At 40.4% G+C, this 15,960-nt stretch overlaps 1 protein-coding gene across 21 annotated transcripts in view; it reads right to left on the reverse strand.

Moving 5' to 3' along the window:
- DOCK9 (dedicator of cytokinesis 9) overlaps positions 1–15,960 on the reverse strand; it is a 211,915-nt gene that overhangs the window by 13,303 nt on the left and 182,652 nt on the right. For 11 of the 21 annotated variants that reach the window (XM_082700809.1, XM_082700807.1, XM_082700802.1 and 8 more), the window contains 4 exons: positions 5,926–6,048; positions 5,069–5,182; positions 4,349–4,384; positions 3,338–3,484 (listed from right to left, as the gene is read on the reverse strand). In XM_082700809.1, the coding sequence (XP_082556935.1) occupies positions 3,338–3,484; positions 4,349–4,384; positions 5,069–5,182; positions 5,926–6,048 (420 nt within the window). The remainder of the gene's footprint in view (positions 1–3,337; positions 3,485–4,348; positions 4,385–5,068; positions 5,183–5,925; positions 6,049–15,960) is intronic. The other 10 variants (XR_014303301.1, XM_082700811.1, XM_082700806.1 and 7 more) reach the window with 1 other exon arrangement.

The following is a 15,960-nucleotide window of genomic DNA, read 5'->3' on the forward strand; positions in this document are numbered from 1 at the left end:
TAGAGAGATTAGATGTAAACAGATGTGGATGAATTACTTTAACACACATACAGACTAATCTGAGACTCATTTAACTGTAAGTTTAGCTCCTGACTGACTGAACATAAATGCTTTTAGAACTGCATCGCTAACATCTGGGACACACCAGAACAGGAAACACAGGCATTTCCCATACAAGCACAACAGGTAATTTATTAGGGAGACAAATCGGTTTTGCACATATGAATCGTATTTAAGCTTGCAGAGCAATAAAAAGGGGTCTGACAGAAATGACTACAGAGAATTTGGAGACAGTTCTGGAACTGGGGCCAACAAACGAATGAGGTTTTGTGGGTCTCAAGTTACCAGGCACCAATGTCCTCTCAACGGGGATGTGTGTGAAGAAAAATGAGAAATAGGTGCAAATGTGCCTAAAACTTTGGAATTTAAGAAAATCAAAAAGTCATGAGTTATTATTTCTATTTTAGAAACAGCCATCTGGCCAGTCCCTATAACTATACTCAAACCTAGAAATGTAACTCTCCTCAGCAGAACCAATTTAAAGCAATGGATACCACGTGCTTGCCTACTCCTTCAGGGGTATTTCCCTAGACTTCATTTCCAAAGTTGTAGATCCATGTCAATATCGGCAGGAAGAGCAGAGGATTGGTGTCTGGGGGCAGAAGAACGCAGGAGAACCCTGAGATGAAGTTACAACATTAAAGCCACAGTTTGACCTGGACAAAGATTTCGGTTTCAGAGAAAACAAAGGCAGTCGGATGTGAGTAATTTGGTCTAAGAAAAAAGGAGGTCTTCATAAGATCGTGTTGAGGTTTCTGGTTAAAAACAGACCAACAGTGTGTGTTTATCCCTTTCCTTTGTGCAACTCTGTTCAAATGCAGTACAGAATTAACCTGTGAGGAGCAGGGAAGGAGGAGAGAAGACAGCAGTGGATGAGAGCGTTTACTGAATTTCTCGAAGGCACTTGCACAGAGGTGTGCTACCCAACCTGGCAGAGTCCTTGTTTTCCCATGCAGGTGGGAAGAGTTCTGAGGAAAACAGCGCTCAGTCACGATAGATGTTCTAGTCTAAGTTCCCACACAGAGGGGTAACCAGTGAGTCAGAGCCCCTCTCAGAAGCCTGCTGCTATGGACTAACCCTCTATCCTCCTACCAAATTCTCAGGGTGAAATCTTAACCTTCAATGAGATGGTACTGACAGGTGGGAGGTGATTAGGTCATGAGGGTGATGCCCCCAGGAGTGGGATTCATGCCCTTATATTAGGGGCCCCAAAGAGCTTCCTCACCCCTTCTACCATGTGAGGACACAGTGAGAGGAGACGGTTGTCTGTGAACCAGGATGAAGCAGCTCACCAGGCACAGAATCTGCTGGTGCCTTATCTTGGGACTTCCCAACCACCGCAGCTATGAGCAATTTCTGTTGTTTATAAGCTGCCCAGTCTCTGGTGTTTGTTACAGCTGCCTGATGGACGGATGTCTAGAAAGACCAGCAATAGGATTAGGGTGACTGGGGGAGGAGTAAGGTGGAAACCAAGACGAGTGGCCAAAGTCTATTTGGAGTGGCCAAACTCCAGGTTCCCTTCCCTCATCCCCACCCCACAAGACAGAAAAGGGTTGCCCCTTGGGGAAACTGGTCTGGAAAAAGTCTAAGTGGGTTTACCAGTCTCAGCAGAAAGCAGGGGCAAAGGTGCAGAGCAGAACACAGGGCAAGCAGGTCAAAGCTTGCAGACCGAATATGGGACCTTGAACCCTTGCTCAGGTCCTGCATCCAGAATCCAGAATTACCTGTTTCCTTGTCCCCAATCTACCAGTTGGGCAGGAAACTGGAAGACGCTTCCCTGGAGGAAAAAAAGGGCCTCAAGGAAACAGATTTCAGAGAGTAGGATTTCCAAAGCAGGGCTCAGGATGGAAAATGAACTAAGGATTCCCCAAAGGGGTGATTTTAGAAGGATGTAGAGCTCATTGCTGCTGGAAACTGAGCAGGAAGACATTTTTGTCTGCTTAATATTTAATATTTATTTATTTACATTATTTTAATTTTATTTCTTTTAAAGATTTATTTATTTTAGAGAGAGGGAGTACATGTGTACATGCATGAGCTGGGGGCGGGGGGCAGAGGGAGAAAATCTTCAAGCTGACTCCCCACTGAGCACAAAGGCCCACACAGGGCTTGATCTCATGACCCATGAGATCACCATCAAAACCAAAACCAGGAGTCCGATGTCTAACCAACTGAGCTACCCCGGTGCCCCAATTTTTATTATTTTTAAACTGAAGTGTAACTGACACACAATATTACATTAGTTTCAGGTGTACAACATGGTGATTCAACATTTCTATACGGTAAGCCGTGCTCCCCACAAATGCAGCTACCATCTGTCATCACGCGACACGATTACAGTAGCACTGACCACATTCCTGGCGCTGTGCTTCTAACCGGAAGCCGACATCTCCTACTCCCCTTCAGCCATTTTGCCCATCACTCCGCCCCCTTCCCTCCTGGCAACCACTGGTTTGTTCTCTGTATTTATAGTCGGATTCTGCTTTGTGTTTGTTTACTCATTTGTTTGGCTTTTTATTTAGCAGGAGGACATTTTTAAGGCAAAGAAAAGGAGATCTATCTCGGCCTGAATTTCAGGAAACAAAGGGATACCCAACTTCCTGGAGATGTCCCGAAGACAGTGGAATACATAAATATACAGAGAAACGTGTAATTTCAGAAAAGGTCTTCCTAAGAGCAATACAGCAGAGGACACCCACTTTAAACAGAAATCCTAGATCTCATTCCTACAAACATGCTGGCTAGTTAGTTCCTTCCTTGGTCTGTCCGTCAGTCTGTCCATCTGTCCATCATCATGCTGAAAGTGGTATATCCTTTCAGACGTTACTTTGTAAAAGGTATCTTTTGTTTTTAAATATTTTATTTATTTATTCATCAGAGAGAGAAAGTGCGCGACCACTAGCAGGGGGAGCGGTGCACAGAGGGAGATGCAGACTCCCCACTGAGCAAGGAGCCTGATGTGGGACTCAATCCTAGCACCCTAGGATCATAACCAGAGCCGAAGGCAGATGCTTAACAGAATGAGACACCTAGGCGTCCTGTAAAAAAATAATCTTTTTAAAATAATGAAATCTTTACTTAATGAAGGATGTTGGAAATCACAGAAAGTGTCACGAAGAAATAAATTACACTTATTACTCAAGGCCAACCATTCTTAATTTTTCCTGTTTCTCCTCCACTATACACATTTATGAATACATATGATCAATCATGCATCATAAATCAATCAATAATACAGTATTATATTGCTATAAAATATTCCCAAACACGGTCATACCTTGCCAGAATCCTGGATCATTTTGACATTTTCAGAACCAAATTTATCTGAGTAAAGTTTAAGGAGTCTCTGGGAAATTTCTGACAGAGGCGTGAGTTTGGGTTCTTTGTAAATATACTCTTTTCCATCTTCATCTTCAAAGAATCCCTGTGACATAAAGCACAATTAGAGCTGTTCCCAACTATAAGCCCTAGGTTTACCACCCAGGAAGGATGCTTGGGTTATATGGGTTAAAAAAAAGAAAAAAAAAGCAGGGGTGGGGAGGATGAGTCTAAAACAAAATCCTACTTCAACAGGCTTTCTGAAGAGGAAAGGAAAATGATAATAATGTGAAGTTGGGCTGCAGAGATAAAGGAAAACACAGAACTGCAAACTCATTCAAGAATGCTGTCATTAAGTGTTGAGTGAAATGGAGGATCAGGGATTCAAGACTGTTCTCTCGGGATCGAATGATGGGATTCAAGCCTGTTTCACATTCCCAAGAAGCAGAGCTCACTAACAAGTGGTTCGGCAGCCTGCTCCAGGCAGGCCTCGGAAACGCACATTCTCTCCCCTCACTGGTCTCCCCCATTTACACAGGACTTTTCAGCATAAACAAAAACATTCCAGTCTGGAGCAGGTGCCGCAAAAGTTATCTGAAGGGTGTGTAAGTTCTGTTTTGCTTTATTTATGAGAAAAATATGAAAGGGCTGGGGAATGATAATCAGAAAACAGTTTCGCTCTCACCAGTTGGCATGTGGTTTAGCACCCATCTGTCTGAATACAAAAAGGCTTGGAATTGCATGGGAAGTGAAAAAGGTTGAAAATTTTAAAGTCCATATTGGGGTTAATACTTGAAAGAAATGAAAAAAAAAAGTTTCTCATCTAAAATAAAAGAGAAATGGTGCAAAATACACAGTATATGAAAAAAAATGCAGGCTAAATGAGACAAATAACACCCACATCAAACTAGAAGTTTAGATGCAGTAATTTCACTACATTACTTGCTTTTTAAGCATTTACTATAATTACCTCCACATCTGTTTCACTGTCTGTGAACTGGTATTGCTATAAAGTTATAAAAGACAATAACAGGGTAAATCGAAGGTTATATAATGCTCATAGAAAACCACACACCCTAAATAAATTATAATAACTTAATGCCATTTAATCGTGTTAGAGACTTGGAGGTTACACTTGCAGTTAAATTTAAATGAACCCTTTTCCACAGGGTTTCTGAACTATGACAAGGGTAAATAAACTTGTGGAGATATTATACTACAAAAGATAGAGATGCACAGGGAACACAGGAAACTGGAAAAGTCTTAATTTTCATTTTAAAACATGCAGTATAGATGTATAAGGAAACAGGTGATTTATTTCTGTAAATGGAATAAAATGTTAATTTTTTTTTTTTTTTTGGAGTTTGTAATGACCAGACAGATATACATACAGACTGGAAAAGGAAACTTGCAAACCACACTGAGATACCAAAGGTGTGCTAAAAATGTCTAATGGAGGGAGAACTTACCGCTGCCTTAAGAAAGTAATAAAGAAAAGACAGGAAGAAAAAAAAAAGCAGAGAGTTTACTGCCAAGGAAGATAAGAATCATACTAAATATGACAAATTCATCAAATTAGCATTTATAGAAAATAGAAAATTTATAAATATAATTTCATAGAATTAAAAAAGCAAAAACAAAACAAAACAAAAACAAGGACTTAGGAGGGCTGCAGAACAAAGAGGCTTACCTGTCCAAAGAAGGCCACTCGGAAGTATGTCCCCAGGAGCCTGCGGCCCGAGTGCATGACCTCGGTCACTTTGCTGTAGGCCCGGTGTAGTGTGTCATACAGATGGGCCAGCCTCTGAAAAGCAGAACAAACCCATTTCCTCCCACTTGGAACTAGTAGAATCAGATTTAAAACAATTAAACGAAATCACAGGGTTAAAAATCCCTTGGACTTGAGTAAAAGAAACAAAATGCAAAAAAAAACCCCCAACCCCCCCCCCCCAAAAAACAAGAGTGTCTTGAGTGCATAATTGGTAATGACTACTTTTCAATTATAGTATTTTCCACCCAAAGAGCTATTCTGCATATTGAGGATCCATTAAATCTCCACGTTGCAGGAAGCAGCCTCTGTTTTCAAGTTAACATCAAATGTCAGAGATGGTAAATTAGTCCTACAAATCACGATTTTAGTCTTTGCTTTTCCAACTTTCTTTGATAAGCTACAAGAAGCTGGACCCGCTCCCCAGCCCAGGAATGGTGGCAGGGACAAAAGCTTCCCACGTGGAGGGAGCAAGGAGGAGCTCTGAGGAAGAAGGAACCTGGTGATTGTAAAACTCGGTCCTTGGCAACCTTTCAAAACTGGGGTGCCACAATTGCCAATCCTTGTTTTCTGAGATTTGGGGTCCATACAGAGGCGGGGCCCGTGTGGGCCATGTATAATGGATCTGCAGGTGGTGACCTCCAGCGTCACAAGGAGGGTCAGAGACCACAGGTCACCTCTGATCATGGCCTGCTTGTTCTCTTTGCGTGTAAGAAGGTTTGGGTGTATGTGTCACCCCACTGTCCTCTCAAACAGGAAAAAACAAACCACTCTGATACCTCGAAATCTCTTCGTTTCTCGTAAATGGGGATGATGAGTTTATAGATGTCAGCGATGAGCTCATAGCGTTCAGCCTTCCAGAGTCCATCTGCACACTGCTCTAGAAGCTCCATGAGCACATCCTGATCAAGAAAGAAGGCCATGGGCCAGAGAAGAGTGTTACAGGAAACACAACCAGTTAAGATGGCTAGGGGGAAAATTTCAAAATACATTACTTCTAAACACTAACTTCCACACTTGTAATAAATAGCTCAACACTACATTTTTTTTAATGAGCCACTTTCCAAACATTTATAAGTGGAAATGAAGGGTCACATTATATGCCTGTGTAATAGTTATATACCATGGGGAAAAATGGATACTGATAGCTTCACACAGGTTCTCAATCCCTGTTTGGTTCTCTTCTTAAAATTATAATTTAGAGAATTTTTTTTCCCTCTGGGGCACCTGGGTGATTCAGTCGGTTGGGGTCTGACTTAATTTTGGCTTGGATCATGATCTGCGGATTGTGGCATCGAGCCCTCCATTGGACTCCACGCTCGGCAGGGAGCCTGCTTGAGAGTCTCTCTCTCGCTCTCCTCTCTGCTCTCTTTCTAAAGTAAATAAATAAATCTTAAAAAAAAAAAAAAAGAAAAGAAAAAAATTTTAATTTTTTCCTTTCTGAGAAACAATGACAATGCTGAGACATGAAATTACTAAGTGTGATTTCAAGCCAAGTCCAGCATCTCGGAACAATTTGGTGATGGCACATGGAAGGCATGATGCCAGCCTCACCAACGACCTTTCCTTGGAAGTTTCTATCTGCTGAAGTTTGGGTAGTCACCTGCCTCTTATAAAAATCCTTGGGAGGAGCTAACACTTCCCATGACTCAGGGTTTAGGGCATGTGGCTCAGGTATAAACTAATTAGCATGAAGCTACTTCCTGGCCTCAGTCATTGTTTCATCATCTGTGGAATGTGACCTGAACGGGCCCATCAGGGTGAATTTTAGGACCCTGTCCCGGAATACTGGGAAGGAAGTGTTCTCACTGGCCCAGAATTAACAGGTAGCAAGGAGCCTGACTGGGACTGACAACCTTCTCAGAGCCAGCCAGGGGCCCATGTGCCTTACTAACAGAGTGGAGCTCCCCCTCCTTCCCAAAGCAGCTGCATCATGGGTAACTCGGTTAAACATTCACACTTATTGCTGTCTGTCTTTCTGGGATTTCCTAATGGAAGCCAATTTACTCAACCTTTATTGTTGAAGCCCATTTAGGTGGGATTTCATCAATGTCATTGAGCACATTTTAATGTGCTTCTCTGTCATCTCTATAGCTTTGGTGAAGTGTTTATTCAAATCTTTTGCTTACTTTTCCACAGGGTTGTTTATTGAGTTTTGAGAGTTCTTTACATATTTTGCACAAAAGTCCATTTTCAGGCACACGGTTTGTAATTTTCTCCCAGTCTGTGGTTTGTGACTGGATTTTCTTAAGTGTCTTTTGAAGAGCAGAAGTTTTTGATTCTGATGAAGTTTATCAAGTTTTTATTATCTGGGTTGTGCTTTACATATTAAGAAAAATCTTTAATACAAGTCCATAAAGATTTTCTCCTTATGTATTCTTCCAGGAGTTTTACATTTAAGACTATGATCCATAGAGTAATATCTGAATATAGTGTAAAGTATGGGTCAATTTTTTTTAAATGAATGTCCAATTGTTCCAATACCACTTGATGAATGCTATCCTTTCACCACTGAACTGCCTTTGAATCCTTGTCAAAAATCAGCTGAACCTACAATTAATCATAGGAGGGTTCCTGCGGGTAGCGGGGGAGATGGGGTAACTGGGTGATGGACTTTAAGGAGGGCACGTGATGTAATGAGAACTGGGTATTAGACTGATGATCACCGAATCACTGAATGCTACCTCTGAAACTAATAATACACTGTGTTAATTAATTGAATTTAAATTAAAAATAGAAAAAAAAGATAAGTATTAAAAAATGATCTTCTCTAGGTATCAAATATACTATGTGTTCTACTAAATCAAAGAAAATAAAGTATTATCTGAATGACGGGGGGAAAAAATCGACTGAACCATGTGTGTGAATCTATTTTTGGCTTCTCTATTTTGTTCCATTGATAAGAGATGTCTAACCTGTGCCAATACCACCCTGTCTGGATTCAGCTTTGCAGAAGGGTGTCTCCACAGTGACACTAATAATATCTAGAGCCACACAACTCTGTCCTGGGGTCTATCCCATGTACTATAGAATGTTCAGTAGCACCCTTATCTTCTACGACAAGACACCACTAGCAGTATCTTCTCCTCTCCCCTTTTCCCCAAACTGTGACATTAAAAACCATTTCCAAACATTATCAAAAGTTCCCCACGGGATGAGGGCAAAATCACCTCAATGAGAACCAACGCTTTATAATAACCTTAAAAGACAGATAGTATGACTTTTTGGACTTTTCCAAAACTGTTTTGGCTAGTCTAGTTCCTTTGCTTTTCCATATAAATTTTAGAATTCATTTTGTCAATTTCTACCAAAACTCCAGATGGGAGTGTGATCAGAACTGCTCTGAATCTGTAAATCAGTTTTAATAATAGAGTGAATTATATTAATTGGTTTTCTAATGTTGAATTTTTAAGTAGGCTAAACACCCAGCATGGAGCCCAATGCGGAGCTTGAACTCATGCCCCTGAGATCAAGACCTGAGGTGAGATCAAGAGTCAGATGCTTAACCAGCTGAGCCACCCAGGCGCCCCAACAGTAAACATTTCTAAAGCAGCTGGGAATCAATTTACCAGAAAATACTGTCTGACTTAAAAAAAAAAAAAAAAAGATCTCTAAAGTAAGGCATTTAACTCTTCTGTCATGTTTACAACATACAAATCATAAAATCATCATCAGTATGACTACACTCTGAGCCAAAGCTTATAAAGAGGTATACCAGTTGTCTTATACTTTTATTGCTGGTCTTTTAAGTGTAAACACTAAACATTACATAGTAACTACCATAACAGCTATGGACAAAGAAGAAATCAGAAAAGGTTCTAATACCATCTCTTTTCCTCATGCATGTATATTATTATAAAGATGTACATCTTTCTTAGTTTTGTCTCAAATCTTCTCCAATAAGAGAATCTGCCCAGGCTAAGCATGACGAATGTTTATGATTATTCTCCCTGTCTGATAATTATAAAAAGCTAGATAAAACCTGTATAATGTCAGTATCAATATACTTACCTTTCCATATCAGTAAAACTGGGGATATAATGAAGGTCTAATCTAATTTGGTGGTCAGGAGGATTAAGTAAAATTTTACCCACCAAAATGCTCTGAAAACTATAAATGCTGTGTGGTTAAATTCACAGGCCAGTTAAGCAAATCTCTCCTATTTCAATTTTTGCTTTCTACTTCGCAGTGATATTTTAAAAATGGTATCTTACTTCCACTGGGCTATGTAATATCCCACAGTGCTAACACATATTCGGTAGTTGGGAATTTCTTGGAAGAATGGATTAGTCTGGATATTCCTTAGTAATATAACAGTATTACCAATAGCTGCCCTTTGCTGTTAGGAAGTGAGCTAACAGCCTTGCACTGCTTGCACACCTGAGGTCAAAGACATTGTTACTGGGTATTTTCTGAGCGTCTTCTCTCTCAGTGTTGCTGAGGGATTATGAGTAGAGGTGGAAGACTTCTGGAAGGGTCAATTCCCCCCATCAGGGATGAGAATATTATACACCCAAGACATTCTTCTGATAATGGAAGTCAAATGGAACTTCACCCATTTAAAAACTATACTTAGGTTTAATTTACAGACTATTTACTTTTCTTGATAGTGGGCTTTGTTCAAGGAGAAATGTAAACTTTCTGTAAAAAATTATAACTGGTTCCACTAGTATAGGACAATCCACATTACAGGTGTGAATACATGATGATGATGCCCCATTTGTGGATGGGACCACAGAGACCTACAGATTCTTAATTCTATGTTCTAGTGGTTACAGCACAATAAGCATCTGGATTCGTTTTAACGTAATCTCACAGAAAACAGAAAATTCCTCTCAAAGACTTATGAAAGTAGGAGTAGTCACTACCGCATTGTTAACCTGATTCTTTCCTTCATTCACTCACACATTTTACCAAGCATCTACTATGTGCAAAGCACTGTGCTTGACACTGGGGTTATAAAACAAATTTATATAAATAAAGTTTTTGTATTTTATAAAAATGGTTCTATAGATTTTTCTATAAATGTGGAAGGCAGATTTTAGACGGTTTATTAGGCTATGTCACATAAAGGAGATTTGTTTTGAGGAGGAGGCCTTCAAAGACACACAGGTTATCCTTTAGAGCAGCTAGAACTGATGTCCTAGAGACTTATGACCACCAACTGGAAGACGTAAGGTACATGTCAAGATACCAAGGTCGAGGAAAACAGTGATTTCAAATACGTGCCCAAACTGCAAGTCACAAGGGTAGATGCTCTGAACTGAGAGCAGTAGGGATTTATTTATTTAACAGTAGTCAGTGTGTCTCTGGGTGAATCCTGGGGAGGCCAATGATCAGTGAATAAAGCACTTCCTGCTCTCAAAGAGTCCAGTATGAAGACTGATCCATAAAAAGATTACCAAAAATGCGGTAAGTGCTGATAAAGAAACATGCAGGCAATCAGGGATACAGACAGGAATGGTATCCATCTAGTGATGTGGGAAAGGAGAGACGCAGAGTGTTCTAGAGAGTGGTGACTGAGTCTTAAAAATGATCAGGAGTCAGTAACGTGAAGGTAAAAGGTGGCCGTAGGAAGAGAGGGGAGACATTCCAGGGAGAGGGAAGGACATGAGCAAAAGATACGGGAGGGGAGGGCAGCATGGTGGGTGAGAAATTTACAAGTAGACTGAGGGGTTATTCAGAGTATAAAATCTGAATTAGGGAGTGGCACGGGATGAGGCTGCGGGGTGGTGGTGTGGAAAGGATTTAAACGGACTAACCAGCTATACTCAAAGTTTTTTATGTCAAAAAGAAATTAATTCAATGTAGATAATTTTGAGATATGAAAATACATATAGGCATATGTCAACTACCACCGTGATGAGGTTTCTATAAGGAAGACGTTACTTGATTTTGAAATGACCTTCTGTCTAGTTATGTAAGGTATCTTTACAGCAGCCTTTCAGGTATATTTTAAGTGGCCCTAGATTTTGGCACTTAATAAATATCTATTAAATAGACTTTATGGGCCAAATGCCCCAAACCGGGAGTCTAGGATTTGAATACTATTTTTACTCTTGTTCAGTCAAACCTGAAACGTGTGGAAAGTTTAGTAACAATGAAACATGAATTTAAGTAACATATCAATACCACAGGCAACTGAGTTAATCATGGAAAAATCGGTCATATTTGGTTCAGAAAGATGGACTCTGACCAGGGAAACTGTTCCAGAATGGCTGGGAAATGAGAACATTTGATAAAGCCAATAGAGCTTAGTAAATAATTGAAATAAGTATTGCAATTTGATGGCAATCAGGAATTAGGAAATAACACATCCTCAACTTTTTTATGCTACTTGACATTTTTACCTTTTTCTCTGATTCAGGAGGCAGACCTATAGCTTATCAGTCTGATCATCAGTTATTAATATAAAAAAATAATATATACTACAAAAAGCAATGTCTATATAGATTTACTAAAAAACATACTAAGGGGTGCTTGGGTGGCTTAGTCAGTGAAGTGTCAGACTCTTGGTTTTCGATCCTACAAAGATCCCGATGGTGGGATGGAGCCCTGCGCTGGGCTCTGTGCTCAGCAGGGAGTCTGCCTGAAGATCCTTTCCCTCTGCGCCTCCCCGCCACCGCTCAAATACACAAATCTCTCGGGGGGAAAAAAAATACCCAAACTAAAAATTGCTTCTATAAGAAAACACAAGGCCTTTCATAAAAGTAGAGTATGGATTCCTGAACACCGAAGTTTAATTTAGTAAGGTAAATTATTCAAGCTAATGTCAATTCTATATACACCTAGACATTTGGAGCTGGTGCATCAAGTAATAATTCTTTGAACAGAAATAACCAGGAAAGAAAGAAAGAAAGAAAGAAAGAAAGAAAGAAAGAAAGAAAGAAAGAAAGAAAACCAATAATCAAAAAGTTCAGCTTGAGAGACCATCTGTGAAAACAAAATTATAGAGTCACGGGAACTATGATATCATAGTAACTAAACTCTGGGGCATATACAAATGATACTCTCGGCAGAAACCCCATGTATTAATTTACTTAGAATTTCCAGCAATCACTGCACCTGAAAACCAGAGCTAATCCAGACAATGGTCAGAGAGTGATGACCTTGAATGGTTGTTATATAGAAAGCTTGATGGTTTTATCACCTTGCTTAAAATTTAAATGCCAAGATATATTTTCTAAATTGCCAATACATGCCAAGAACTGTAAGTAATTACTGGCTGGGGGAAAAAAAAAAAAAACCCTCAATGAACTAATCCACAAAGCTCACATTTTACATTACTAGATTGATCCTAAAAAGATCTCAGGTGTACCAAGCTCATGAGCCACTGAGACCACTGTTTAAAATGTCAGCAGCCAGTTTAATTTTTAAGTGTGCCCCAGCCATGCAACTGAGGTCACTAAGCACCTGCCTGTGGAAATAGCACACTAATGTTATATTAGTGTGTGTTCACAAAAATGCCTATGTATGTGCAGGGGATTTAAACATTTTTATTTATATGCCAATTTTTCCATCTAACATTGATTAATTTAATCTAACCTTACTTATGAAGCTAGATGTTGTCCCTATTATCCGCCACTTAGAAATAACAGAAACATGGATGCCTGGGTGACTTAGTTGGTTAAGTGCCTGCCTTTGGCTCAGGTCATAATCCCAGGGTCCTAGGATCGAGTCCCACATCTGGCTCCTTGCTCAGCAGGGAGCCTGATTCTGCTTCTGCCTGCCATTCCCCCTGCTTGTGCTCACTTTAAATAAATAAATAAGATCTTAAAAAAAAAAAATGTAGGGGCGCCTGGGTGGCTCAGTGGGTTAAAGCCTCTGCCTTCAGCTCAGGTCATGATCTCAGGATCCTCAGATCTCTGCTCAGCGGGTTGCCTGCTTCCTCCTCTTTCTCTCTGCCTGCCTCTCTGCCTACTTGTGATTTCTGTCTGTCAAATAAATAAAATATTTTTTAAAATAATGTAAATGTAAATGCTTGGGGAACGGTATACTTTATGGCTTAATTCACATATCCACCACATTATTGTTTTTCAAGAGTAGAAAACCTTTTGCAGCAAAATAATCATTTGAGATGCTTGTCAAAATACAGATTTCCAGGCACCACACTCAACCAACCCAGAGGACTGGCAGAGTGTGAAGAATGGAAATATCTATCTGTAACAGGAATCTAAGTAATTTCTAACTAAGCATATGAAAATTTGAGAATTATTGAACCAGGTGTCACTTTCTGAGGCAGATACATCACTTATATATCCCCAAGCTAGCACACAGCACACAGCTAGCTTAGGGGATGAATCAATGTACATAAATATAGGAGTTTCCAGGTCACAAAGTCAGACAACTTCCAATTCAGACTAGAAGGGACCATGGTTTTGGTGTTTCTCCTCAATGAGAAGAAAGCACTGGATGCAGTATAGTGTGCCAGGGCAGAGACCATATCGCACTCACATTTCTATCTCCAGCAATATTCAGTGCCAAGGAAGCTCAGTAAATATTTGCAAAATGAAGAGGGCCAGTATGTCCTGGTATGAGCCAAGGGGAGACGATTTAGACTATTCCATGGGCGAAGTTCACTAGTCACTATTGCAAAGACCTGCATGACTACAAAAATGTCTACATGGACGTCAATTTTGGGGTTACAAAGAAATTTTAGTGAGTGGGCAAATAGGATGAACTGTATTTTCTATTTCCCCTTACAGAGTCCCTCTTGGCCCATCCTTCCTACCTCTGTGTGCTGGGAGGCTGATGCATCAGGGCTGCTGCCCTGCAGGGTGGGCTCCCTGTCCTCAGCCAGTGGAAGGCCCAGCAGGAGCCTGGAGGGCAGGGTGAGGACAGGGTGGCTATGCACATGCCCCTCTCTGCCGGGGTACGGGACTGAGCTCTCTCCTACATCTTCAGGTGGCCCCCCTGTGGAGCTGCTCTCTCCCCTGTCCTAGCCCCCAGGGTGAGAGGTAGTACCCCAGCTCTTGCTAAGCTCGAGGGTACTGCAATATTACTTGTCAGTTTCCCCACACCTGGTCCAAGCTTTCAAAATAGTCCCTTTATTAGCCTTTCTTCAATGTCCCAAGTGTGCTGCCCGTTTCTAGACAGGATCCTAAAGGAGGGATCTCAAAACTTCCATTCTCTGTTGAGTGTTGACACCACAAGGGACTCAGAATTCTTCAGTCTGCACAGGCTCCCACTTGCCTAACAGAACTGTAAACAGGGATGGGAGGTTTCTTTTTATCTAATCAAAAGCAGCTGGGAGGGAGTCTGCTCTTTAGTTCAGAGTCAGGGAAGACAAACCGTGATCAATGAAAACCCATCTGAGGTCTGCTGCTAGGAGAAGTGTGTGTTCTTATGCAGCTCCACGAAAACCATGTTAGGAGAGCACAAGGCATTTAAGTACATCTAATAATGCAGATTAAAAGGGCAATGATTTTTATCAGGCTATGTGTTATAGACCTAGTCCCATCAGCTTCCCCCCAAACTCCTTCTGGGAGAGAGATGTTCAACTCCCCTTTCTCTTGAAACATCCTGACAGCCAAAGCAAAAATGTAGGTGGCAATTTCTGGTGCCTGGCTTCTGGAACACGCTCCTCTTTCAACTCCCCGCTAGTTTCAATCTTGCCAGGCAGGGGTTGCTTAGGACTTGATAACCCCACCGTGTCACATCCTAATGGTTACGGTCATCGCATACTACGGACCTTGTTAAACATTTACCAACTTTATGCTTCAAGGACAGGGTGGAAAATCCATATTCTGGAAATCACTGATAAAGTTACCCTTCTCACATGTTTAGTTATCCCTCAGGCTGGGTGCCATTCATAAATTTCCTCAATAAAGCCTGACTTGATTTCCTAGGCGGATGTCCCAGGCTGCCGTGATTACTCCAGCCTATTACTTAATCAGATGAGCAAACCTGAGCTGTATCTTCTGAGGAAGGACAGGTTACTGAGAACTGTTTACTTTCAAATCTTTAGTTGTTCTTGGCACCACTACTTTCCTTATCAAATTCTAAATAAAATCCTGTACTCTGGAGGTCCATCTAGGCGCTGGGGTGGACATGAGTGGTCTCTGCAAGGAGACAATACATTTGAGCCTCTTCTCAGAGAAAAACCCAGTCACGCTTGCCTTGAAGGAGGACTTCAAGGTCAAGAGTATGCAAGCCTTATGGTCTCAGTGACGGGTTTTACACTTCAGAGCAAAATTAATAATTACTATCTGCCCAGGCGTTTCAAGGTAGAGAGCTGAACTGTTAATGCCACTTAATAATTAAATGCCCCCCCATCTTTGGGACTTCTAGAAATCTTCATCTATCATGGTTAAAATTATTTTAATATTTAAATGTGAAGTGCACTCAATATATTATCCTTCTTTCTCATGTTCACTTTTTAATTTAGGAGGGCATTTGAGACTAGACAAATTATGACAGTGGTTTTTAAACTAGAGCGGCTTGAGAAAATATATATATATATATATATGTATTTTTTTTTAAGTCATTGAATATTCCCTAAAAACTACTGAGAACTTTTATGTATATGGGTGTTATGTCTCAATATTTATAATATGAGGAATGGCAACTGGAAAATGCTACAGGTTTACTAATTTAATTATGATAATAATGAACCTATTACATGTTAATGAAAAAATAACATACTTTAATGAAAAAACATTTTCAAAAAAAATTAGAGAAAAGAGTAGCATTGTTTTAAATTTTTGCAGTTTCTTTAATGTCTGACATCATAGGAGAAAATGACATTCTCATATCTGCTTCTGCACTCAATCTGTTCGACATGCTGTTTTGGATGATATAAACAAAGGAAGTCC

Source organism: Mustela nivalis (genome assembly GCF_964662115.1).
Source record: "Mustela nivalis genome assembly, chromosome: 15".
In the NCBI taxonomy this organism is placed as follows: domain Eukaryota; kingdom Metazoa; phylum Chordata; class Mammalia; order Carnivora; family Mustelidae; genus Mustela; species Mustela nivalis.